Raw genomic sequence first — 22,628 nt, forward strand, 5'->3', positions numbered from 1 at the left:
AAAGGACGAAACAACGAACGCCACAATATCAAATAACCGATAGACTTACACCACCGTACCTGCAGCGCGCAAGGCATCCGTCTAGTCGAAGAGCTTTGTCATGAACTGATGAGCCAGCTCAACACCCGCACTGTTCGGCATATATTAGCAACGACAGCCCCAGAACATGTCAGGGTTAGAACAACATACAAAGTAGCAGCATTGGCAGGAACGGCTCTTGCCAAAGCAGGTCCGAATCCAGGGAAGAAAGCCTTGAAGCCACCGTTGGCATAGACGGTGCGAATTGTGCCGCCGATCGTCGGACGACCAGGCGCGCTCTGCAGACGAGACTTGATGGTATCGACAGGGAAGACAGGGATCCACATGGCAATACCAGCAGCACCACCGGCAGCCAGGACGGCTGGCATGGATAACTGGCCAGTGACATTTCCTTCCGCATCCTTGGGAGTCAAAGTGCGCTTGATGTACTCGTAGGCGGCGAAGTACGCAGCAGAACCAGGGCCGTCACGAGCAAGGGTCATTGCACTACCACGGAACACACTGCGAATACCACCTTCCTGGTATAGCTGCCGGACCACATCCAGACCGCCGGAGTACTTGGGCTTCTGGCCGGGAGGCGGGGGGTTCTGACCCTGGATCTGAAGGAGCACCTTGACGCGCTCGAAGGGTGCCGTGATCAAGGTCATGGGAATGGCAGAGAAGAAACCAGCAGCTGAAATCTGGCCAATGGTGTATTGAGGGGTGTTGTTCTCTACGCGAACTTCGGACATTTTGCCGACGAGCGTTTTACCCACATCATAACCCTACCAGCTGTCAGCCGTCTGCGCGAAAAGAGATTGATCACATTCCATAAACTCGTAGACATACCCAGAAACTGACAGCGACTGGAATACACGCGATCTGTTAGCAGTTGCGACGGAAATAGAAAAAGTAGAGGGAAGCTTACACATTGGTGTGACTCCCACCAGGGGAGCAGAGACACCTGCATACAGTCCCTATTCCGATGATCAGCAACCGTGTCCAACGCCAGCTATCAAGATAACTTACTCGAGCGAGACCCTCCCGGGCCACAGTCCTCTTCACAACATCGATAGCACCAGAGTAAACGCCCTTCTCTGCGGTCTGAAGGCGCACCTTCACCAGATCGAAAGGATGTCCGACAACAACGGCGCACACACCACCGGCAGCACCAGCAGCAAGCGAGCGGATCTGAGCAATCGTCTGGTTAACGGGCTTGGGCTCCGGAACTCTGACTTCCTCTGGAATTGATTCAGCGGCGGACGGAGAAGCGGTCATGGTGGTGGCTGGCGCGGATGAGCGGGGAGAATAAGAAGTGGGGAGAAGGGAGCGGGGAGGAGTCGTGTCTTCTTGAGCGCTGTAGCAGGAGAAGCAAGAAGCGGCGACTTTGGAAAGAGGGGGGGGAGAAAAAGCAGTTAGTTATAGATGGGATAGTTTACAAAAAAAGCTGCGTACACGGATTAAAAGCAAAGGGGGAATTAAGAAAAGAAAAAAGGAAGCTCGCGACTGATTGATTGCGACGGTCACGCTCTCCATCCGGCCGACCAGCATGGCAATCCCATACCCCGGACCTCGGCTCGGTATGGATCAAGTATTTATCCGAGACAGGCTCCCCGGACTGGTAAATGCTACATAGGTAACTGCTAGGTATATATACGAAGTACTAGTCTGGTACGTACCTTAAGTTTTGGCCGGCCGCCCGGAACTTAGTGCGACAGTTTGCGGTTGACTGGAGATGGCGAATGGTTGGATAGATTTACAGGATTCCTGATTCAGAATCAGCTCGTTCACGTGATGATCATGCAGCTGATACTGAATAATGAGCTCGAACATGTGACTAGTTACTTATCTCTGATAAGAAAGTGATGATCTCCGCACGTGATACAAGATGAGATGTGTTACCACAAAAGAAAAGGAAGAATAAGAAAATTGAAGATAAAAGCATGTAATATGCAACATGACGAAGAGCGGAGAGGATACTGACTCGCAGACTACTGGTTAGCCAGTTATGACATTTGTTTGAATGTGAAGCTCTAAGCAACCTTTCTAGGGGCCAAAGTTCAAGACAAGACCATAGGGCCATCATTACCAGCAGATACTCTGCGGATCCCTAGAATCCCCTATATACGTACTCAAATACACGTGGGAGGAGGCGGGTAATACCCTTCTTTGTAAGGATTTACTTCCCTACAGAAGCAACTGCATAGTTGCGGGCTCGACCAAGCATAAGAATAAGCATTGGATGGAATGGAGTTCGATTGAGCTTAAAATGGCTTCTCTACACCAGATTGCGTCATAAAAATATATGAGCTTCATCTGAAAACGCTATATCTTATCATATAAATATGAAGTAGACTAGCATGTGCGGTAATACAAAGAGTATGTACATTATAGACGGAGATCATTCTTGATTGGCCAAGTTTCACAGTCCAGGAATGATGTCCAAAGTACTATGACGTTAATATCACAGAAAGCTTGTACATTCACTTAATGACATAAAATAAACTTTAGATGATTGAAGAAAAAAAGAAGATTTTTACAATGGAAAAAATCTAGCCAGCTTTATTCAAAGCAGGTATCCTTCTCGTCTTTCCTAGTCCTAGGAGTGGTTTGGGTCACGTGAGCATAATAAAGAGGCATCCGAGGCTAAAGAGGAAGAGAACGGGCCCAGTCAGGTGACTCCGGAAAAGGGCACCTTCTCCGGGCATCATTTTGAGTCACCGGGACTATCTGATAACTAATCGGAGATAATAAATGAGTCTATCCAGTCTTTTGCTGAAGAAATTCTACGAGATTCCGGATCTAACAATTAATCTAACGGCCGATTGGGACTGTCGAAGCCCTTTACAGCACGAACAGGAAGCAGAGCTAGTCGGGATCACAATGTGCGATTCCCACCACTAATTGTAGGGAGCCGTGGGCGTTATCGCGTACAATCTCAACCATGAGCAAGCGTCCTCATCAAGGGTCCCCACCACGCCCTGCATCCCAGTCCCCCGATCTGGTGGATCACACCCCTCAGGGTCTCTCGCCCGGGGATTCAGAGCAGCAGCATCATGCATCCGGGCCCAGCAAAAAGCCCCGAAACTTTATAGCCACAGTGGTTGGTTCTTCCCCGTTGCCAGTAATGTGCGCGATAGTAGTAGTAACCACTTCTCTTAGGCATGTGAGAATTGCAGGCTTAAGAAGACGCGATGTGATGAATCGCGACCGAAGTGCGGCTTGTGTAAGTCGCTGAACCTCGAGTGTGTCTACAATGAGCGCAAGACCTCCAAGTAAGACCGAGTCACTTTCACCAGTCCCTTTCTTCATTGTTGCTAATGCTCAGAGTAGACGAGATCATTCTCTCAGCTTGATAATGAGCACGTTGCATCGACTGGAAACCAAGCTGGAAAATGTTCCCACGGCCATTTCCAAGGAAATCCAATCCCTTCGGGGTCAGATGCCCCGTAGTTTGGATGGCACAGAGACGATAGGCTCGCTCGCGCATCATTCTCGCAGCACGAGCAGCTTGGGTAGGTTGGAACGCTTGACCTCTCAGGCTCTCACGCCAGAGGCAATGAGACTGAACGAAGTGGAGCATGACGACCAACACCTGCATCCCAATCCGACGGAGGCAAACGGATTAGTCTCGATTTCATTCAGCCAGCATGGAGTGATCTCCTGGGCAGGTGCTCAAGAGATTCTTCCACAACGGTTACTTGCAGCACACGAAAAACTGGGCAAAAACTATGTGATTGACATTGAAATGAAGCGCCCCCAATTGCCTATGTACATCTGCCCTTTCCCAGCGCAGGCCGGGGACAACTGGCTGAACGCACTTCCGTTGGCCATGGTCAAAGGCCTTTCGGACGCATACTTCACCACTTTCAACCTGTTTACCCCTATAATCGACAAGAACTATTATTATGCTTTCACCCTGGGCGCGGCTATTGAGAGCAACTTTGGCTACAACATCGAGAGTTGTGTGGTTCTCAATATCATGGCGCTGGGCTGCATCGCTGTCCACGCCTACCAGGAAGGGGATTTCCCATTACTAGGGACGCGCAGTGGTCGTTTCGAGCCTCCCGACTGGATGGGGGTGGTCTACGAGAACCCCCCGGGATTGCGCTTCTTCAACACTGCTCGCCAGCGCATTGGATTTCTGATGTGTGACAACAATCTCCAAAGCTGCCAATTTTACCTCTTGTCATTGTAAGGCTTTCCGCTTGAATATCCTTGATGGAATGCTAACTTTGTAAAGCATCTACTACAGTCAAATTCTTCGCCCCATGGATTCGTGGGCCATGATCCATCGAGCGGCCACTTGCTGTCTGTCCATGCTCACCAAGTAAGCCATCCATGGCTATTATCGCATAAATGGTCCTCGCAAAACTGACACTAGCCAGTCATGATGTACACTTCGATGAATGGGAAGGCGATATGAAATCTCGAGTATATTGGAACTGCCTAATGAACGAAACCATTCTCGTCCAAGAATTACACGTCCCGCCCAGCGGTCTCTCCCGACTCGAAGAATACGTCCCAATTCCCAAGTTCATCACCTTCGAAAGCGTGGGCTTTCCAGCTTCTCGCTCACTCTCATTAGAAGAGATAGACGATTCGTTTTTCCAATATCATTTCCTCGCGCAGGTCGCCCATCGAATCATCTTAACCCGCATCCGACACTCGCTCTACTTTCATTGTGAGTTACCCTACCCTCATCCAGCTATCTTCATCCAACTAACACTCCGTTCCTACCAGCCGACTCCGGCACATTCCCCCACCCAGCAGTCAACGCCGAACTCCGTCACCAACTAGAACAATGGCGTATCAACCTCCCCGCCGCCCTCCAATTTCCCGACCACACCACCTCTGCCCTGACCACGAATCCAAGCACCCCGATCCCACCATCTCCAGCCTCCCAGCAACACCTTCCCTTCACTCCGTCCCACCGCCACGCCCTATCCCCCGCGATCGCCGTCTCCGAAGCCATGCTTCGTGGCCGGTATATGATCGCCAATTTCCACATCGGCCGTCCTTACCTCTACAAGGCGCTCCACACGCCCGGCGCCCTAACAGACAAAGATCTCGAGCAGATTCACAGTGGTTTGCTCAATGCAATGAATTGGCCTGTCGTGGGCGGCATCTTCCAGCGCATGAAGAGCTGTATCCCGATTAAATTCGCTTTTTGTTCTCAGTAAGTCAACAACCAATCCCCAACTCCAATTTCCCCTCCCGTAAGATGTTGTTACGTGCTTACCAGGTTTCTGTAGGTTCTTCGGCCAAATCCTCCTTTTCTACTGTATATCTCACTCCTCGGACAGACGGTTACAGGAGACTTTGCCGGCGGGATGGGAGCAATGGAACCAGGAGATGATGCAGTTTTTGGAAGATTGTGCGCAGGCCAGTCCGGCCGTGGCGAAGGATTTGGAGTTGTTGCGGTTACTGTAATTGTAATCAATATGTGTATGTATGGTCTTGATGTATGTATGTATGTCTGTATGTGTCTATGAATGAACCCAATAAATAACATTCGAGGTCAAAATATCTTGATATAACTCGAAGAATACAAACATTGCTGCCCTACTTATCGTTGGGAACTTAGTAGTAGTAAGTAGCAGCTAACTTCTCGGATGGAATGCTGAGATGGGCTAGTACTAGTAGTAAGAAGTACTAGACTGATATCCTACTAGATGAGCTATAGTTTGGATATATATATACACCTTGGTCCTCAATCTGGGCGTGTAAATCACCATTGGCAAGTAGTATAGGAAAAACAGCCCCAGCAATCTTAATAAAACTACCTGCCCTTTTCTGGTAAATTGATCCTCCTGAATATGCCTTCAGTCATGATCTCTTCCTTCCCCAGGCTTCCCCATAGACTACAGGTTATACTACTTACGTTGAGTGAGCGCCACGTGACCAATAAGCAAAACAGATCAAACAAAGCACGTGATCTCAAGAGCCACTCGCCATCACAGGAATAATAATACTATGACATTGTGACGCAAATTGCCTCTTCAAGGGTCTTATTCATCTGAACTACACGAGCCTTCATTGGGTGCTAGGGAAAATGCAATATGCGTCGACTGGCAGGTATAAATTTATGCAACCGATTCATTTAGCCACTTTAACCTAACATGGAAGTTATTGTATAACTAGCTGACCAGGAGTAGAGTGTTTTGTTAGTAAGTCCACTCGAGTTACCACAAACGTAATTCAGATTGCTAATCGGCATCATACAGCCGAGTCAGTGACTGTTACCTCAAGGTGTAGAAAGTGTAGCAAATGACATGAAAATGCCCGGCAAACCCGGGATCGGAAGATTGACCGGGAGACCGACGGCCAGCCACGTGACTCCCACCAATCCCACCTGCCGAGCTGCTTAGCCGCAGAGCGTCCCAAGTTCATCCCAAGTCAGTCCGGGGGCTCGGATCGAGCAACGGCAGTCTGCCTGAACCAATCAGCGCTCTCCCAGCGCCTCCCATGTCCCCGCAGCCCCAGTGGATCTCCCCCAGTATTGGTTACCCACGGCCCTTCTTTGGCCATCTTTGGCCATTTCTGGCCAGTACTGTCCCCCCCTGCATGGCTGACACCGCGGGTTTTTCAGCCCTCTCTGTGCTTCCTGCTCGTCCCCACGCTCTATTATGCTGCTCTCCCCCCAAACTCTCCACGATCCAGCCGACTATGAATGCCGTTGTGGTTCCCCGATGTCTGTCTCGCCGTGTGCCTTCGGGCCACCACCCCAGCTCACCACATGGTATTTATATCGCCATTTCCCCTTCCCTTTCATCATGAAGGTTTCTCTTTCCAGATCAGCTTCATCTCTCTCTATTTATTTGCTTTCTTCTCCCACCTTTGGGTGATGCTTCAGTCTGTCTCTTTCTTGTGAATATACCCCATCCCCACTCTGTATCTATTGACTTCCCCACACCACCACTACCCCGAAGCTTGACCCGCTCTCTCGCCTGCACACTGCCGCCATGGCCCCTTCACAACAAGAAAAGTATGACATTGTCATCGTGGGCGCTGGCCCGGTTGGCATTGTCTTGTCGCTTTGCATGTCCCGCTGGGGCTACAAGGTGAAGCACATTGACAACCGTCCGGTGCCCACCGCCACCGGCCGTGCCGATGGTATCCAGCCTCGTTCGACGGAAATCCTTCGCAACCTGGGCTTGAAGCGCCAAATCATGGCCTTCAAGCCCGCTAAGGTGTACGATGTTGCTTTCTGGGATCCTCTCCCGGGTGGACAAGGTATCCACCGTACTGGCAGTTGGCCCAGCTGCCCCCGCTTTATCGACACAAGATACCCCTTCACTACCCTGGTTCACCAGGGTAAGATCGAGCGCGTCTTCTTGGATGAGATCGAGAAGGCCGGTACCACTGTCGAGAGGCCGTGGACCATCGTCGGTTTCAAGAACGACGGCTTGGACGAGACCTACCCCGTCGAAGTGCAGCTCAAGAGCATTGACACCAACGTGATCGAGACTGTTCGCACCAAGTATCTGTTCAGCGGTGAAGGTGCTCGCAGTTTCATCAGACAGCAGCTTGGTATTCAGATCCAGTACAAGGATCCCATTTCTTATGTCTGGGGTGTCATGGATGGTGTCGTGAGGACCAACTTCCCTGACATTGAGGTAAGCAAATTCAAAATTTAATCACAATGCGAACAGTCGCTAATTATCTGCCAACAGACCAAGTGCACTATCCACTCTGATGCCGGTTCTATCATGGTTATTCCCCGTGAGGACAACATGGTCCGTCTGTATGTCCAGATCGCTTCGTCGGACGACCCCGACTTCGACCCTAGAAAGACAGCAACCGCCGAGGATGTTCAGGCCACCGCTCGGAAGATTCTTCAGCCGTACTGGGTGGAATGGGATCGCGTCGAGTGGTACTCCGTCTACCCGATCGGTCAGGGTATCTCCGAGAAGTACACTCTCGATGAGCGTGTGTTCATGGGTGGTGATGCTTGCCACACTCACAGTGTAAGTGTGCCCGTCTTCAAGATATCTTGCGAGTTGAATATGCATTCTAACAAACGCTGTAGCCCAAGGCTGGTCAGGGAATGAACACTGCTTTCCACGATGCGCTGAACATGGCCTGGAAGCTCCACGCCGTTGAGTCTGGTTTGGCTAAGCGCTCCATCCTCAGCACCTACGAGACTGAGCGCAAAGATATTGCTGAGACTTTGCTGAGCTTCGACAACAAATACGCCGCCTTGTTCTCCAAGCGTCGCCCTACTGCCGGCGAGGTCGGCGAGGCCAGCCACACTACTGCTGCGGCTGGCGGCGAGGAAGACGAATTCGTCAAGACCTTCAAGTCCTCTTGTGAATTCACCAGTGGATACGGTGTTGCCTACAAGCCTAATGTGTTCACCTGGGACGCTAGCCACCCCGCTCAATCCCCGCTGTTCGACGTCCCCGGTGTCCGCCTGACCCCTGGTCGCGCGTTCACGCCCACCACCGTCACCCGGTTGGCAGACTCCAACCACGTGCACCTGGAACAGGAGATCCCTGCCAACGGTGCGTTCCGGATCTTCATCTTCGCCGGTAAGCAGGACAAGACCAGCAAGGCGATCACCGATCTTGCTGCCAACCTCGAGAAGGAACGCTCGTTCCTTTCCGTGTACCGCCGCACCGACATTGCCGACGTGTCGTTCTTCGAAAACCACCTGCCTCATTCCAAGCTGTTCTCCATCTGCCTGGTCTACGCTGGTGAGAAGAACCAGATCGACGTGGACTCCATTCCCAAGATCCTCCGCGACTACCACCACCACCTCTACGCCGACAACATCCCCGACGTGCGCGTTCCCCAGGCCACCTACGCCGCTCACGAGAAGCTGGGCTTCGACGTGGAGAAGGGTGGTGTTGTCGTTACTCGCCCGGACAGCCACGTCGCCTGTACCGTGCAGCTGTCCGAGGGCAGCGGCACCGTGGACGCCCTCAATGCCTTCTTCGGCTCGTTTACGACGAAGCCTCTTGGCCAGGACTCCCAGCAAAGCCGTTTGTAAATGACCACCTCGCAAAGCACAATTTTTGTCTTGTAAAAATTATTTCCCTTCGATTTGAGGGTGGATTTTGTACATAGTCTTTTCACATTTTGGTTTCACATTTTGGTTTCTAGCTTCGTTCAGCCTGACTGATTATGAACCGGCATGGTTGGAGTTGATTTGTCTTCAATAAAGGAATTCAATCCAAATCTCTGATATTATAGCCTTCAGATATTGTAGTATTCGTAAACAGAGGGCCGTGCTACTTACTACAGAGATGACCAACTTCTTAGTACCCGACTCACTAGTACCAATCTCGGTTTACCTACTATATCCACAATAACTAACTACCTATTCAGGTTTCGATAGCCGGCAAGCCGGATCCAACCTTCTTTCACACCGGTCACCTAAGCCGGTAATCCGGTGGGGAGGGGGGAGGGAGCTTTGCCGATCCGAGCATTGCCATATTTGGTTGTTAAACTATTGGATTTCATTGCCGATGTTCCTTTAATGTCAGCCCGTTGTCCCAGCCCGGTGAAGATTTCATCGTAGAGCCAAATTAACCAGAAATGAGAGATTACGATCATCTCGCGGAGAGTCAAGTTCGCAGGAGAAAATGTATATATTCATATTCATGGGAGGTGGGATATTGTTTCATGAACTGAGTGCTATCCCTCATTTTCATGAGATAACGCAGCGTGAGTAGTGTCTACTAGTCAGGGTTTGTTATATTTATGTTCCATGTAATACTACTACTTATGTAGCATATAAATGTATTTTCTCAGATTACAAAACTGACCAATCCCCAGTTATATATATATATATATATATATATATGTAGATATATCCTCAACCTCATCTATCCTAATCATACCCACCTGTCATACACATTTGAACTAAATAATGATAATCTAGCTCTCACTATCCGAAACAACCGTCCCATTCACCGCACGAACATTCCTCGAATACTCCACACCCCCAGCATTACTTCCCCAAACATCAACCGTCTCACCATACGAGACCGAACTCTCATCATCCTCGGGTTCGAAATAATACGCCGTTCCATATTGTTCCGTATGCAGATCCAACGGCCCCGAGGTAAACGTATACGTGGAGACGCCGAGCTCACCATCACCACCGGTCGAACTGATATCCAGGCCTCTGCGGATCCAGGCACTGATGGAAAGGCCATCTTGCAGTCCGTACGTCGTGTTACAGATTAGAGGGTACTGGAATGTGACCTCATTTGTAGATTTGTTGTCCCCAGTGAGTTGAGTGATGGTGTTAGTGCCGGAGGTCTGTTGGTTGTTTTTCTGGCTTAGTCCTTGCTGGTTGAGGTATCCGTAGTTTGAGTAGGAGAGGTTTTGGCTCCATGAGTATTCGGAGGACTTTACGGTGAATGTTCTTTCGGCTGTAACTGAGTATGAGAGTGTTTCGTTGGTCCCGTTTGAACTCTGGGTGAGGTCCCGTGTGACGGTGAGGGTGGGCGCCGGGGCGTATATTTCGGGCGCTTGGCCGGTGGTTATGCTGTGTGATTCGGAGGAGGAGGAGGAGGAGGAGTCCAAGTAGAGGAAGATAGTGCCGGTGACTACCCAGTAGGAGTTGACGGTGTTGGCGAATGTTACTGTTCCGTCGTCGGCAACGCTCAGACCCGTAACTCTGATCTCGAACGAATGGGACTTGTTGTCCTTGAGCAAGGGGAGGAAGGGCGTGATATCGATCTCGGGTTGGCGTAGGTCGAAAGCGTCAATTCCTACGATTGGACGCCAGAATCCTGGCGCGACACCGCCGGTGAAGATGATAGGGAATGGCCAGTCCACACCCGCAAGGACGCCGTCGATATAGAGCTGGACTTCACGGAATGGAGAGTACCCGTACAGCTCGCCGATGGTATTGTCGAAGGTGTACTCATCGGCGGAGAGGACGTTGGACCACCAGAATTCTTCCTCTGACTGGCCACATGCGGAAATGGACACGACTGCACGGGATGCTGTCTGGGGGATCTGATATTGCACTGTGGCATTGTCGGATGGAAGCTCAAAGTCGCTCGAGGCGTTCTGGGCGGATTTGCGAGCAGATATTGGGAGAATGACATCTGGGGTCCTGACGTTGCCCTCATATGAGAAGTAGGCTGTCAGGGTGGTGTTGAAAGAGCCGGTGTAGATATCAGTAATGATGTTGCCAAGATCGAAGATCAATCTCTGTTTTTCTTTCCACAGTACGTTGAACTGAGACATATCTTTGATATAGGTCCAGATGATTCCGTCGGTCGTTGGTTCAGCAGTTGATGTTCGGAACACCTCTGTGTCCCCTAAGTACATGAGCGCCAGACGATCATACTGTCTGCCCTTGGAGGTGACAGTGAAGTTGATGCGAACGGTGTCAAAGGTACAGTTTGGTGGCTCGTAGATCCCTGGTTCATATAGTTTAGCTTATGGACAAACTGGTGGGATCAGACACTGTTTCTATCCTACCAACGTATGGTTCCCCATAGCTATAGCCGAAGACATGGTCCATCAGGAGGATCTCCTCATTGCACCCAACGCTGCCATGGCCTGTGGGGACGGGCTGGTATACCTCGAAGACCTCTAGCAGAGCCCGCGCTGGAGTAAACAGTAGAGATACTAGGTAGAATGCGACACCGAAAGAGACCATCATGATCGCGGCTTTCCTGCAGGATGGGATCTACTCTGATCGGTGCGGTTCTAGAAGGATGTCTCTGTATGGTGTTGCGACTATGTGGAAACTTCACGTGGGCGACACGAGTATGAAGTGTAAGCCCCTGAGAAAGTCCCAATGCGCAAGAGAGAAGCACTAAGTGCTAGTAGGGCTCAGCCGGATAGGGTAAGATGCCTGTAAATGAGTGCAGAACAATGCCCATTGTTGACGCCCCAGGGGGTCGGGAAGGGTATTTGTATGAGGCCATGGTGCATGATACATTAGTAACTAGCTGGGTTTTGTAGGGTGATAAGTTTCCGAAATGACTGTGCTCTGCATGCGGAGATTGCTTTAGCGTGCTTCTTGTTGACAGTGTACAACTAAGCCCGACTGTGATGGATCAAACCATGGCAGTTCCAAGCATAGTGCTATACGGTGATATATCGTCAGTCACACTTGAAGAAGACGTGCTAGTTTGAACAAAGCATGTTCGTTGGCTATCTGGCAGGCGAGCTAGGACGCCATTACCCCTTGTTCTTGCTGTGAGCCGATGATAAGCTGCAGAAAGATATGGATGCCATTGGAGCGGCGCAGACGCGAGGAGTTGACTAGTACTACTACCGAAGAGTGGAGCGAGAAGAACCTGGCAAAGACAGGAACGAAGAGCATACCGGGCCAATCATTGCCTGATTGTAAATGAGCGTGTTTTCCCCCTCTTTTTGAGGCCGGCGGACCCCGTCGGTCCTGAGTATTACATGGCTTGTATGACACTGCACCGCTCTATTCTCCGCCCCTTCATTTCCCTTATCACTGAAATCGCATGGTTCGCAATACCCCCACCTTTCTTCTGCAGCAGTTGTTTAGGCGAGCAGACATCTAATGCAGAATGAGCCACTTAGTGGTGGTAACATAATAAGTGTCGCGGAATTGCATCATATCACTTCACAGCTCGCTTCATTCCATGCCGGCATCACGGCCGCCGGCCACAGGCAGGATAGGAGCACGTCCCACTATATATGTACCACACCCCCGGAAGATAATAAATAAAACAATAGTATATATATATAATGATTACGGAAGCCACCACATCGCTAATTAAACAAAAGAGAAGAGAAAACTAGCCATCGGTTCCTGATTCCGCCACATTTTTCGGCGGTAAGGAGAAGCGGGGAGTTGATATGAAGGCAACAGACAAGGCATGTTAATCCGGCTGACTTGACCGAAATCCACAGAATGATGGGTTCACATGAAGAGACGCCAGGCACCAAGAATTAGAGCAGCGGTACCAGTGCATACACCCCTAGAGAAGATCTGTCAGCATTGTACTGTGTGGAATGTCGGGTACCACTTACATGAGCCATTGTAGCGTGGAGAACTTGACAGCCTCTACACGCTCTCTCAATCCAGCCACCTCCTGCTCAATTCTCGTTTCCGTCTCCTTTATACGCATTTCTTGGCCATTGGCTTCTTCCCGGATGCGACCTTTCTCCAGATTCAGATCCAGTCGCACTGACGCCTGCGTGCGACCGATCTCGTCGCGTAGACGAGAGTTGAGTTTGGCGAGATCAGCGGCGATCTTTTCGTGCGACGAGCGAGTCAACTGCGCTTCGGTAGAATCGGCGTTGAGGAGCTCGGAGCGGAGTTTGGCAAAGTCGACTTTTTGTGTATAGGCGGATCGTTCCGTGTCTGTAGAAATGGACTTAGAATGAAAATGCTCTTGGGTATCGTATGCATAAATCACAGGAGGACTAACCTTCCCGAAGCACCATTGTCCGAGTCAAGTTCTGGATGGACTCCTGAATGACGTCGTTCAAGACCCGCATCATGGCAACAGCCTGCTCTTCGCTGAATCCCTCATCTTTCAATCGCTGGACGAATTTCAATGTATCAAAGTGATGGTCGCGCTGGCGTGGAGCGGACGCATGAAAAGCTCTCCGCGCTGGGTTGAATGCAGCGACATAGACACCATTATGTCGGATGGGGTTCCCAAGGGGTGCGGCTGGTTGGCTGGCCGGCTTGGTTGTGGAAGGGAAGCGTCTTGCGATCGATGTGCCTAGATCTCGGGCTGCTGCGGGGAATGTTGAAGAGGCAGTGGACGGGGAAGTCGAGGTATGCAGTTGTCGTCCAGCAGAAATCCGACTCCGTACGATATACTGCTTTTGTTGGCGCTTCGCCGGCAGGGCGGTAGTCTGGGGAGAGGTAAAAGTAGTGCGAGTCGAGGAACCGTTCCAAGTCAGACGGGGAATCAGGGAACGGGGCACCTCTGCCACCGATTTCTGAGGCGCCATGACTCAGCTACGAGATGCGTGAGCCAGACAGCGAGGGATATGACGAGAGAAGAGGTCTAGCCTGAAGCCGTGAAAACAGGCAAGCTGGTCGAGTAGTTGTAGTTGAGTTGGATGTTGTTCGATGATCTTATCGTCGGGTTGCATCTCGGCTTGAGAGTGACTAACTCCGCCCGGTTTCCCATTCTGCCAGTCACCTCACCGCCCAGGTCAGAATCTGGAGGGTCACACGTGATCATGATCGGAGTATAGCATCAGGTGACTCGGCAGTTTGTGGCTACCGAAATTCATGCCTGAACTCCCAGGCTGCAGAATTATTACATTTTCCAGGCATTTCATAGAGAGAGCCCTTCTTCCTTCTATACAACTTCCTCTCGCCAGTCAAGTATGTTTGGAGGATCTCCCATCTGTCTATCTACCATGACATCTTGGGATTCAAATTACCCCGTAAACCCCAGTGGCTTCCCCAGTGGCTCCCCGCCACCGGTGCCTGGGAGATGAAGACTGGAACTTAAAGATATAGCCGATGACTTCAACCATCGGCCGCCATCGGCTGTGTGGTCGGCAGTCAGTCGGAATCTCATTATAATGATTATTATCGCCGGTCACCCCGCCATCTGCCCCTCATCATTGATTTCGTTGCAGTTACTCTCTATCTCTCTCTTGGTGTCAGCTGTCCCTGCTTAACATCATATTCAAAATGACGACTCCCGGCCTTCTCTGGGTGACGATGAACCCTCGTCCCTCTCTCCCTGAGGCCCAATTCCACGACTGGTATAATACCGAACACGGTCCTCTGCGCCTGCGTCTGCCCTTCTGCACCAATGGCTTCCGCTATCGCGCAACCGACGGCGAGGAGCCCGAGTGGGTGGCACTCTACGACATCACTGATATGGTTGAGTTGACGCGCGAGACCTACCTCGCCCTCCGCGGCGACACCATCAAGACCCCCCGGGAAAAGGCGACCATGGCCCAGATTGACGTCGATCGCCGGCTCTACGATACTGTTATCGAGCAAAAGGCGGCTGATTACAAACCCCTCGAACTCACCCCCGACACCGAGGCTGCCGGCTCTGCCCTTGTCGCCGTCTCCCTCTCCCTCTCCTCCGCCGACGCCGCTAAGGAGGACGAGTTCACCCGCTGGTACCGCGAAGAGCACATCCCCATGCTGTCCCGCGTGCCCGGCTGGCGCTCTTCCCGCCTCTTCGTCACCTCCACCATCGACCCCAAAGCCCCGCGCGAATACCTCGCCGTGCACGAGTACGCTGCCCAGAATGGCCTGGGCGGTCCCGAATACAAGGCCGCCACCGACACTCCCTGGCGCACCCGCATCATGACCGACGTCGTGGCTAAGACCCGCCGTCGCACCTACCAGTGGGCCTACACTTTCGGACCCGCTCCCCGCGAGCTGTCCTCCCTGACCTCCCCGGATGTTATCGGTCCCTGGTCGTCCATTGACGGCAAAACCCGCACCTTGCCCTCTCCCACCCGCCCGGCCGTCGAGTCCTTCGTCACCACCGCCGACGGCGTTGAGCTCCCTTACCGCCTGGAGGGTAGCACCGACCCCCACAGCCCGGTCATCGTGCTCAGCAACTCCATCCTGGTGGACTACACCATCTGGGACGACTTTGTCGACCAGTTCCTCTCCGACCCTCGCAACCAAAACTTCCGCATTGTCCGGTACTGCACCCGTGGCCGCCAGCAAGAATGCGGCGAGAAGCCGGTCAACATCGATCTACTCGCCTCGGATATTATCGCGCTGCTGGATGCTCTGCGCGTTCCCAAGGCCACCCTTATCGGTGTCAGTCTGGGTGGTGTGACCGTGCTGAACACCTCCCTGCTGTACCCGGAGCGCGTGGAGCGCTTCATCTCCTGCGACACCAACAGCTCCAGCCCCGAGACGAACCGTAAGGCCTGGAACGAGCGTGTCGAGCTGGCAGCCAGCGAGGGTGCCGTGTCGTCCACCACGCAGCAGGCGATTGTCGGCGAGAAGCTGGCCGAAATCACCGTGCGGCGCTGGTTCACAGCTGAGTCGTACGAGACACAGCCCCATCTGCCCGCTAAGGCCAAGGAATTGGTGCGGACGAACAGTCTCCCCGGATTCAGACAGAGCGTCCAGGCCCTGTGTGCGTATGACGTGCGGGACCGGATGGCACAGGCACAGGTGCCAGGCCTGTTTGTGGCCGGCGAGAGTGACGGTGTGCTGCCCAAGACGATGCAGCAGATGGTGGCAGACCTGAAGAGCCAGTCCGAGTTGAAGTTGGTGCCAAAGGCGGGTCATCTGCCGATGTTGGAAAATGCGACGGCATTTACGCAAGTGGTGAATGAGTACTTGCACTAGAAGCAGCCGATGTACAGACTACAAAGCTGTTATGTATATAGATGATCAGCGAATGATAAAGTTGATACATGGTATTTGCTCAATCGTATTCTAAAAGTTGTTTTGTAGGAAACTTGCCGATATCCGAGGTGCGGGGTCAGCTTATCTTCCCCTCTTCTCATCCATATCCCTTATATTGTGATATGTCCCTGGTGTCTCATCCCTCAATCCCTACTTTCTATATTATCCATCAGATAGTAAATAACTCAAGCTACAATGGCCCAATACGAGCTTCCATTCCAAGTAGGCCTCCCCAACCCGGATATCCATTCCCCTAACTCACACTTCTAGCTCTCCGACCCCTCCATCCTCCACTTCGATGCCTTCGTCCACAACACCTGGATCAAATCCCAAAGCAACCAGCACTTCGAAGTCATCGGTAATCTCTATCCCATGCCCCCTCATTCCCTCTTCACCCCATCCTAACCAATTACTCCAACAACAGACCCCGGCACCTCCCACCCCTGGGCTCAAATCCCGACTTGCACGGCCCTCGACGTCCCCGACGCCGTAACCTCCGCGCACACAGCATTCCTCAGCTTCCGCCACACCACCGCGCGCTACCGCTCGGAGCTCCTCACAGCCTGGGACTCCCTCATCCGTACGCACAAAACCGACCTAGCCAAAATCATCACCTACGAGACGGGCAAACCTCTCTCCGAAGCGCTCGGCGAGATCGACTACGCAACCTCCTTCACCCGCTGGTTCTCGGGCGAAGCCGAGCGCGTCTCCGGCACGATCAGCTCCTCCGCCGTGCCGGGCCGTCGCATCATGACGATCAAGCAGCCCATCGGCGTAGCGGCCGCGCTAGTACCGTGGAACTTCCCTGTGGCGATGGTGCTGCGGAAAGTCGCGGCGGCGATCGCGGCGGGGTGTACGATGATTGTGAAGCCGTCTCCGGAGAGTCCTGTGTCTGCGTTGGCGATTGCGGGGTTAGCGATGCAGGCGGGGTTCCCGGCGGGGGTGGTGAATGTGTTGACGACGGATATGGAGAATACGCCTGGGTTGAGTGAGGCGTTGTGTCGTCATGAGTTGGTGAAGAAGGTGACGTTTACGGGGTCGACGAGGGTGGGGAAGTTGATTGCGGGGATTTGTGCGGATGGGTTGAAGAAGGTGACGTTGGAGTTGGGGGGGAATTGTCCGTTTATTGTGTTTGAGGATGCGGATTTGGAGGCCGCTGTGGCGGCGTTGATGAATTTGAAGTGGAGGCATGCTGGCCAGGCGTGTATTACGGCGAATAGGGTGTATGTGCAGCGGGGGGTTTATGAGAGGTTTGCGGGGCTGTTGAGGGAGAGGACGGAGAAGTTAGTGGTGGGGCATGGGATGGAGGAGGGGGTGGGCATGGGGCCGTTGACGACGGAGAGGGGGCTGGGGAAGGCGGAGATGCAGATTGAGGATGCGAGGAGGTTGGGGGCTGAGGTTATTTTGGGTGGAGGGAGGGTCGAGGGGAAAAAGGGGTATTTCTTCCAGCCGACGATTTTGACGAAGATGACGAAGGAGATGTTGGTTAGTCGGGAAGAGACGTTTGCGCCGGTGGCGGCGTTGTATGCGTTTGATACGGAGGATGAGGCCGTGCAGTGGGCCAATGATACTAGTTTGGGGCTGGCGAGTTATGCGTTTACGAAGGATGCGGATCGCTTGTGGAGGTTGTTTGAGAAGCTGGAGGCCGGTATGGTGGGCTTGAATACGGGGAGTATGTCGGCTGCAGAGGCGCCGTTTGGGGGCATGAAGGAGAGTGGGTATGGCAAGGAGAGTGGGAAGGATGTGGCTGTGGATGAGTATTTGGTTACCAAGACGGGGACGTTGACGGTGCAGGGGCATTATTAGGGTTGCCTTTGGCTTGGCTTGATTTTTGGAAGGCTGAGGCTAAATTGACCGCTAGCTAGTATGAACATGTTGGCATCAATTTCTTCATATGTACTCCGTACAAGGATGTTTAATCCACCCGGTCCAGCTTCTGCACGACCATCGCGCTAGCTGCTCCGCCGCCATTGCAGATGGCTGCCACACCGTACTCGCCTGGCTGTAGCTGGTGCAGCAGGGTCACCAAGATGCGCGAGCCCGAGCTGCCCAGCGCATGACCCAGCGAGATGGCTCCACCCAGCGGGTTGACTCGCGCGTTTTGCAGTCCCAGAATCTGTCTGGTTAGCCATATTCAATGAATGTCAAAGGCGTAGGTGTAGCACTCACCTTCTCGTTGGCCTTGATCACCGCCGCAAATGCCTCGTTGAACTCCCAAACCGCCACCTGGTCCTTGCTGATGCCCGCGCGCTCTAGCGCAATCGGGACCGCCTTGGCCGGGGCCACAGGGAAATCGACAGGGTCAATAGCGGCATCAGAAGTAGAAACAATCCTTGCCAGAGCACGATTTCCCGTGCCAAACTCCCTCGCCAATTCACAACTAGCCACCACGACGGCGGACGCGCCATCATTCATCGTGGACGCGTTACCCGCCGTGACAGTGCCAGTGCCGTCACGCAAGAACGCAGGCTTTAATCCGCGCAGCTTATCTGCCTTGAGGTTCTCAAAGCCCTCATCCCTCTCCACCACCGTATCCCCCTTCTTGCCCTTCACCGTCACTGGGGCAATCTCCTCGCTGAATAATCCCTCCGCCCACGCCTTCTGTGCCCGCTCGTACGACTGAATGGCATAATCATCCTGCTCTTCCCGTGACACCTCATACTTCTTTGCCGTCTGCTCTGCGCAAATCCCCATATGAATTTGGTTGTACACGTCCCACAGCCCGTCCTTGATTAGGCCATCTTCGAGCTTAATCTCTCCAAAAGGAGGCAGCTGACTAGACCGTGCCATGTAGTACGGCACACGCGACATATTCTCCATACCACCGGCAACCTGTGCCTCCGCTAGTCCGAGCTGGATGTTCTGGGCCGCCAGAGCGACGGCCTTCAGGCCTGATGCGCATACTTTGTTCACGGTCAGGGCTTCAACGGTGGGGGCGAGGCCGGCGAAGATGGAGGCTTGGCGCGCGGGTGCTTGGCCCACGGAGCCTTGGAGAACATTGCCCATGTACACGTCTGTGATCTTCTCGACGGGGAGGTTGGATTTGCTGACTGCAGATTTGATGGCCACGGCGCCGAGTTGAGGAGCCGGGACAGACACGAAGGAGCCGTTGAACTGTATTCCGATTAGTATGGCTGTGGACGTTGGGTGCAAAGAATCGTACCTTGGCGGTTGGAGTGCGCGCCGCACTGAGAATGTAGGCATCTTGGATCTCCTTCAGAGCCGGTCGGGCGGCGCTGAAGTGTCGACGCCATTGGCGTGCGGGGATGGATCGCGGGGTTAGACGGGAGGCAAGCATTGTGGGTATCAGTAGTAGGAGAGAAAGTGGGAAATAACTAGGCTTGAATAAGGTAGCGATGACAATGAGATAGTGGGAAGAAGCAAGAAACAGGTAGATTTGTAGCACAGGAGAATGATGAGAGATGGAATGAGATGCACATGCATGCTTGCTGCTTCTCCTCTTCTCCGCCCGCCGGCCCGCCGCTAACCGCTGCCGAGGTCCCCTTGAAGTCACGTGGTGATAGTCATGTGGGGAACTGTCTCCAGTTTACATCTTACCTGCTCCTTGCTTCATCTCTCAGTTCAACGACATATATCATTTTCTATCCTTATAGCGTTTTCAAACAATAAATAACGGTCTTCTTTTCTTATCAAGACAACAAACACGGTCAACATAAGGAATAGCCCGAAAAAATGTCCACTACTAACCACATCTTACAACTTCCACCATGACCCTAATTCTTACAGCCACCTCCAGACTCGCCCCGAACCACTCCCATCCCTAACTACCCGTTCATCGCCCGAATCGAACCCCCCATACCGCTCAGTCTGGCGCATTCTGGGTCTCCATCGCGCTCTCGGCGGTGAAAGTGATACGATCCTCGGCCTCGCGCCTGTTCCCAGCACCTCCCTCCCCATCCCACGTCTGGGCCGACGTTCCACCCGCCAACCGCTCCCCTCTAAACCCACCCTAGCAGCCTGTCCAGACCATGAACTGCTTCTCTCGGGTTCAATTTCGTGAATGTCAACGGCTTCCCGGTTCACTGGTGGGGTGATTCCTCCTGGTCGATACCTGCGCGGAGTCACAATCAGCACCTCAACGCCCCGGGGATATGAACGACTCGCAGCAGGAGACGCATACACATATCGGATTCTTTGGGAGCTTGAATCAACTCGTCCTTGTCTTACTCTGGGTGTAGGCCCCGGAGTTGGGGACCTACGGCGACTTGCGCTGGCAAATTGTTTATAGAAGCGCGGAGGGCCGGTAGGAGACGAGGGAGCATTGCTCTCTCCGGATATAGAGAGATGATCCACTATGTCAGAAAACTGCACGTGGCGGGATCCACTCCCTGGGGATGTGGTGTTTGACGTTGTAACTGGTTTGGGGCCAGGGTCTGGAGCTGGAGGGTTGTGCACCTCCACCGGAACGGTTGGGGTGGAACGTGTCTTGCGGATTGGGACACGCTCAACAGATGGGGACCGCTCCCTGGGGCGTCGCTCTTTCTTTTGGGGAGGGGTGACGGGTGCTGCTGGAGCATTAGTACTTGGTGCACCTTCTGGAGATGGTTGCGGCTGTGGCCCCTGAGGTCTTGCTGGTCCTGGGGATACTGATGGACTCGGTCGTGGCTCCTTGCGACGCCAGTTGGAGGGGCCTGGAGATGGGGATCTACTGTGCCATGGATTCCTGAATCGATATCCAGATGAGCCTGAAGAAGGGATTGGGCTTGGTCGTGGCTTTGGCTCCTGATGAATAATGACTGGACGACGGAAGGTACCTGGATCCCGGGGTGAGAGAGAAGGCGAAGCAGGTGACCTTGCGGGCCGTGGTCGCAGTGGTTCCTCCTTGTATAGAGGCTTTGGTGGTGGGGTGACCACCCTGATTTTTGAACTTAGAGGCCGTCTTTTTGGAACGCTCCGCGGTTCACGTTTGATGGGAGGTACGTCCCGTGGCATACTGACTGGCCGAGGCGACCGTCCCCGACCTCGCGGCCGATATTCGTCGTCCTTCCACACGTCATCGCTGTCGGATGCTCGTCGAAGGAAGGGGAAGAAAACTCGGAAAGGGTCACTTCGTCGCGAGGGCATCCGTCGCGGATAGTTTGGGGACTTTCTCCGCCGTGCCGGCTCCCGTGGATCGACGATCAGATCGCGCAGTGACTGCATGGCCGGTCGATAAGTACTTCTGGGTTTCCCGTACTGAATTTGACTGGCCGGGCGCTCAGGGACGCGCTCGCCAGGGCTGACCACCTGGGTGCGATAACAGTACCCTAACGATCTCCCCAAGAGGCACCGCTGAAGGACCCGCCTTCGTCGGACGTCAGGGTACGAGGCGGTATACTCTTCGACAATACACATGCCCTATCTTGCGCTGCGATGCTGGATCAGGCACGGAATCTGCGGTAGTAGGTGGTATGAGGCGTAGACGTAGACGTATGGCAACAGCCGCTTTCGCGCGGTAGGGTCCGTAGAGCTCACTACTATAGATGGACAGGGCACATTGTGGCAGCGTGCAAAAGCAGACGAAGGTACTGTTTTCATTTGAGAAATTTGTAGTAAACAGCACGTTGCGACGATGTCATGGATCCAAGACATGTGGGTGAAGTCATGGGTTCACCGCGCCTGATAAGTGAAGGAGGGGGGAAGGATGGGAAAAGGAAGGAGAAGGTGAATACGAGTGAACAGCGCGTGTGTCCACAGGTGAAGAAGGCAGACGGAAAGGAGGAAATCACAGAACGAAGGAAGGGAAGGGCAGAATTAAAATAGCAAACGATCCCATTAAGAAGATGATCGTTCCTGATGATGAAGATTCAGGTCGGGTGGGAGTTGCGACTCGGTGGAATTCTTATAAAGTTAAATGATATTGCAAATCGCGGCGACAATGACCGCACGTCAGGATCAGCCGGGGCATAGCTGCTTTTCGCTAGTCTTATTGAACCAACTGTTGTGGCTCAGCTGCGAGGGGGAGGGTTGCGGTTTGCTTGAGCAAGGTGTCACGGCTGGAGCTTTCTCCAGCCTTACCAACAGCCAGGATGTTGTGTGCGTACTTGGTTGAATGCAGAGGCAGAGGCAGAGGCAGTGTGGCGATGGAGTGTGGCTGCTCGGGTCGGTCACAGGGCAAGCAAAGAAATCAGTCAGCCGGGCACCAGGGACGAGGTCAAGAGGATTCCCCTGAGGACAGATGACATCAGTTTGTCTACTACATGACCAACATTCTAAATATTCAATAATGAGTAGTGAGAAAAAGAAAACAAATGTTGAACGAGTGGACCACAGCAGAGCAGAGCCTCTATGG

General features: G+C 52.9%; 9 protein-coding genes across 9 annotated transcripts; 4 read left to right on the forward strand and 5 right to left on the reverse strand.

Moving 5' to 3' along the window:
* Positions 1-18: 18 nt before the first annotated feature.
* Positions 19-1,628, reverse strand: BO88DRAFT_405557 (carnitine:acyl carnitine antiporter). Its single transcript, XM_025706910.1, has 5 exons — positions 1,048-1,628; positions 947-995; positions 868-884; positions 190-803; positions 19-130 (listed from the first exon to the last, which is right to left on the reverse strand). Exons 1-5 carry the CDS (start codon positions 1,294-1,296, stop codon positions 82-84), a joined length of 978 nt encoding a protein of 325 aa, XP_025562492.1. The 5' UTR covers positions 1,297-1,628; the 3' UTR covers positions 19-81.
* Positions 1,629-2,678: 1,050 nt separating this feature from the next.
* BO88DRAFT_405558 (putative C6 finger domain protein) lies at positions 2,679-5,524 on the forward strand. The gene is made up of 7 exons (XM_025706911.1): positions 2,679-3,121; positions 3,181-3,293; positions 3,352-4,212; positions 4,262-4,348; positions 4,407-4,702; positions 4,762-5,197; positions 5,274-5,524. Exons 1-7 carry the CDS (start codon positions 2,963-2,965, stop codon positions 5,449-5,451), a joined length of 2,130 nt encoding a protein of 709 aa, XP_025562493.1. The 5' UTR covers positions 2,679-2,962; the 3' UTR covers positions 5,452-5,524.
* A 1,070-nt stretch (positions 5,525-6,594) lies between these two features.
* BO88DRAFT_367110 (putative FAD monooxygenase) lies at positions 6,595-9,203 on the forward strand. The gene is made up of 3 exons (XM_025704061.1): positions 6,595-7,637; positions 7,695-7,988; positions 8,051-9,203. Exons 1-3 carry the CDS (start codon positions 6,984-6,986, stop codon positions 9,011-9,013), a joined length of 1,911 nt encoding a protein of 636 aa, XP_025562494.1. The 5' UTR covers positions 6,595-6,983; the 3' UTR covers positions 9,014-9,203.
* Positions 9,204-9,839: 636 nt separating this feature from the next.
* Positions 9,840-11,650, reverse strand: BO88DRAFT_390020 (uncharacterized protein; the record flags this gene model as incomplete). The annotated part of the gene is made up of 3 exons (XM_025704938.1): positions 9,840-10,446; positions 10,585-11,405; positions 11,467-11,650. 3 exons carry the CDS (start codon positions 11,648-11,650, stop codon positions 9,904-9,906), a joined length of 1,548 nt encoding a protein of 515 aa, XP_025562495.1. The 3' UTR covers positions 9,840-9,903.
* Positions 11,651-12,513: 863 nt separating this feature from the next.
* Positions 12,514-14,062, reverse strand: BO88DRAFT_405560 (CCDC90 family protein). The gene is made up of 3 exons (XM_025706912.1): positions 13,404-14,062; positions 13,003-13,336; positions 12,514-12,950 (listed from the first exon to the last, which is right to left on the reverse strand). Exons 1-3 carry the CDS (start codon positions 13,936-13,938, stop codon positions 12,893-12,895), a joined length of 927 nt encoding a protein of 308 aa, XP_025562496.1. The 5' UTR covers positions 13,939-14,062; the 3' UTR covers positions 12,514-12,892.
* Positions 14,063-14,310: 248 nt separating this feature from the next.
* On the forward strand, positions 14,311-16,347 carry BO88DRAFT_405561 (putative alpha/beta hydrolase). The gene has a single exon (XM_025706913.1). It carries the CDS (start codon positions 14,636-14,638, stop codon positions 16,274-16,276), a length of 1,641 nt encoding a protein of 546 aa, XP_025562497.1. The 5' UTR covers positions 14,311-14,635; the 3' UTR covers positions 16,277-16,347.
* A 122-nt stretch (positions 16,348-16,469) lies between these two features.
* On the forward strand, positions 16,470-18,222 carry BO88DRAFT_390029 (NAD-dependent succinate-semialdehyde dehydrogenase). Its single transcript, XM_025704939.1, has 3 exons — positions 16,470-16,558; positions 16,607-16,694; positions 16,761-18,222. Exons 1-3 carry the CDS (start codon positions 16,532-16,534, stop codon positions 18,140-18,142), a joined length of 1,497 nt encoding a protein of 498 aa, XP_025562498.1. The 5' UTR covers positions 16,470-16,531; the 3' UTR covers positions 18,143-18,222.
* On the reverse strand, positions 18,133-19,754 carry BO88DRAFT_405563 (thiolase family protein). Its single transcript, XM_025706914.1, has 3 exons — positions 19,500-19,754; positions 18,506-19,450; positions 18,133-18,452 (listed from the first exon to the last, which is right to left on the reverse strand). Exons 1-3 carry the CDS (start codon positions 19,632-19,634, stop codon positions 18,252-18,254), a joined length of 1,281 nt encoding a protein of 426 aa, XP_025562499.1. The 5' UTR covers positions 19,635-19,754; the 3' UTR covers positions 18,133-18,251.
* A 405-nt stretch (positions 19,755-20,159) lies between these two features.
* BO88DRAFT_341873 (putative RNA binding protein) lies at positions 20,160-21,691 on the reverse strand (the record flags this gene model as incomplete). Its single annotated transcript, XM_025703119.1, has 2 exons — positions 20,160-20,261; positions 20,306-21,691. 2 exons carry the CDS (start codon positions 21,689-21,691, stop codon positions 20,160-20,162), a joined length of 1,488 nt encoding a protein of 495 aa, XP_025562500.1.
* Between the last annotated feature and the right edge of the window lie 937 nt (positions 21,692-22,628).

Source organism: Aspergillus vadensis, assembly GCF_003184925.1.
Source record: "Aspergillus vadensis CBS 113365 unplaced genomic scaffold BO88scaffold_13, whole genome shotgun sequence".
In the NCBI taxonomy this organism is placed as follows: Eukaryota; Fungi; Ascomycota; class Eurotiomycetes; order Eurotiales; family Aspergillaceae; genus Aspergillus; species Aspergillus vadensis.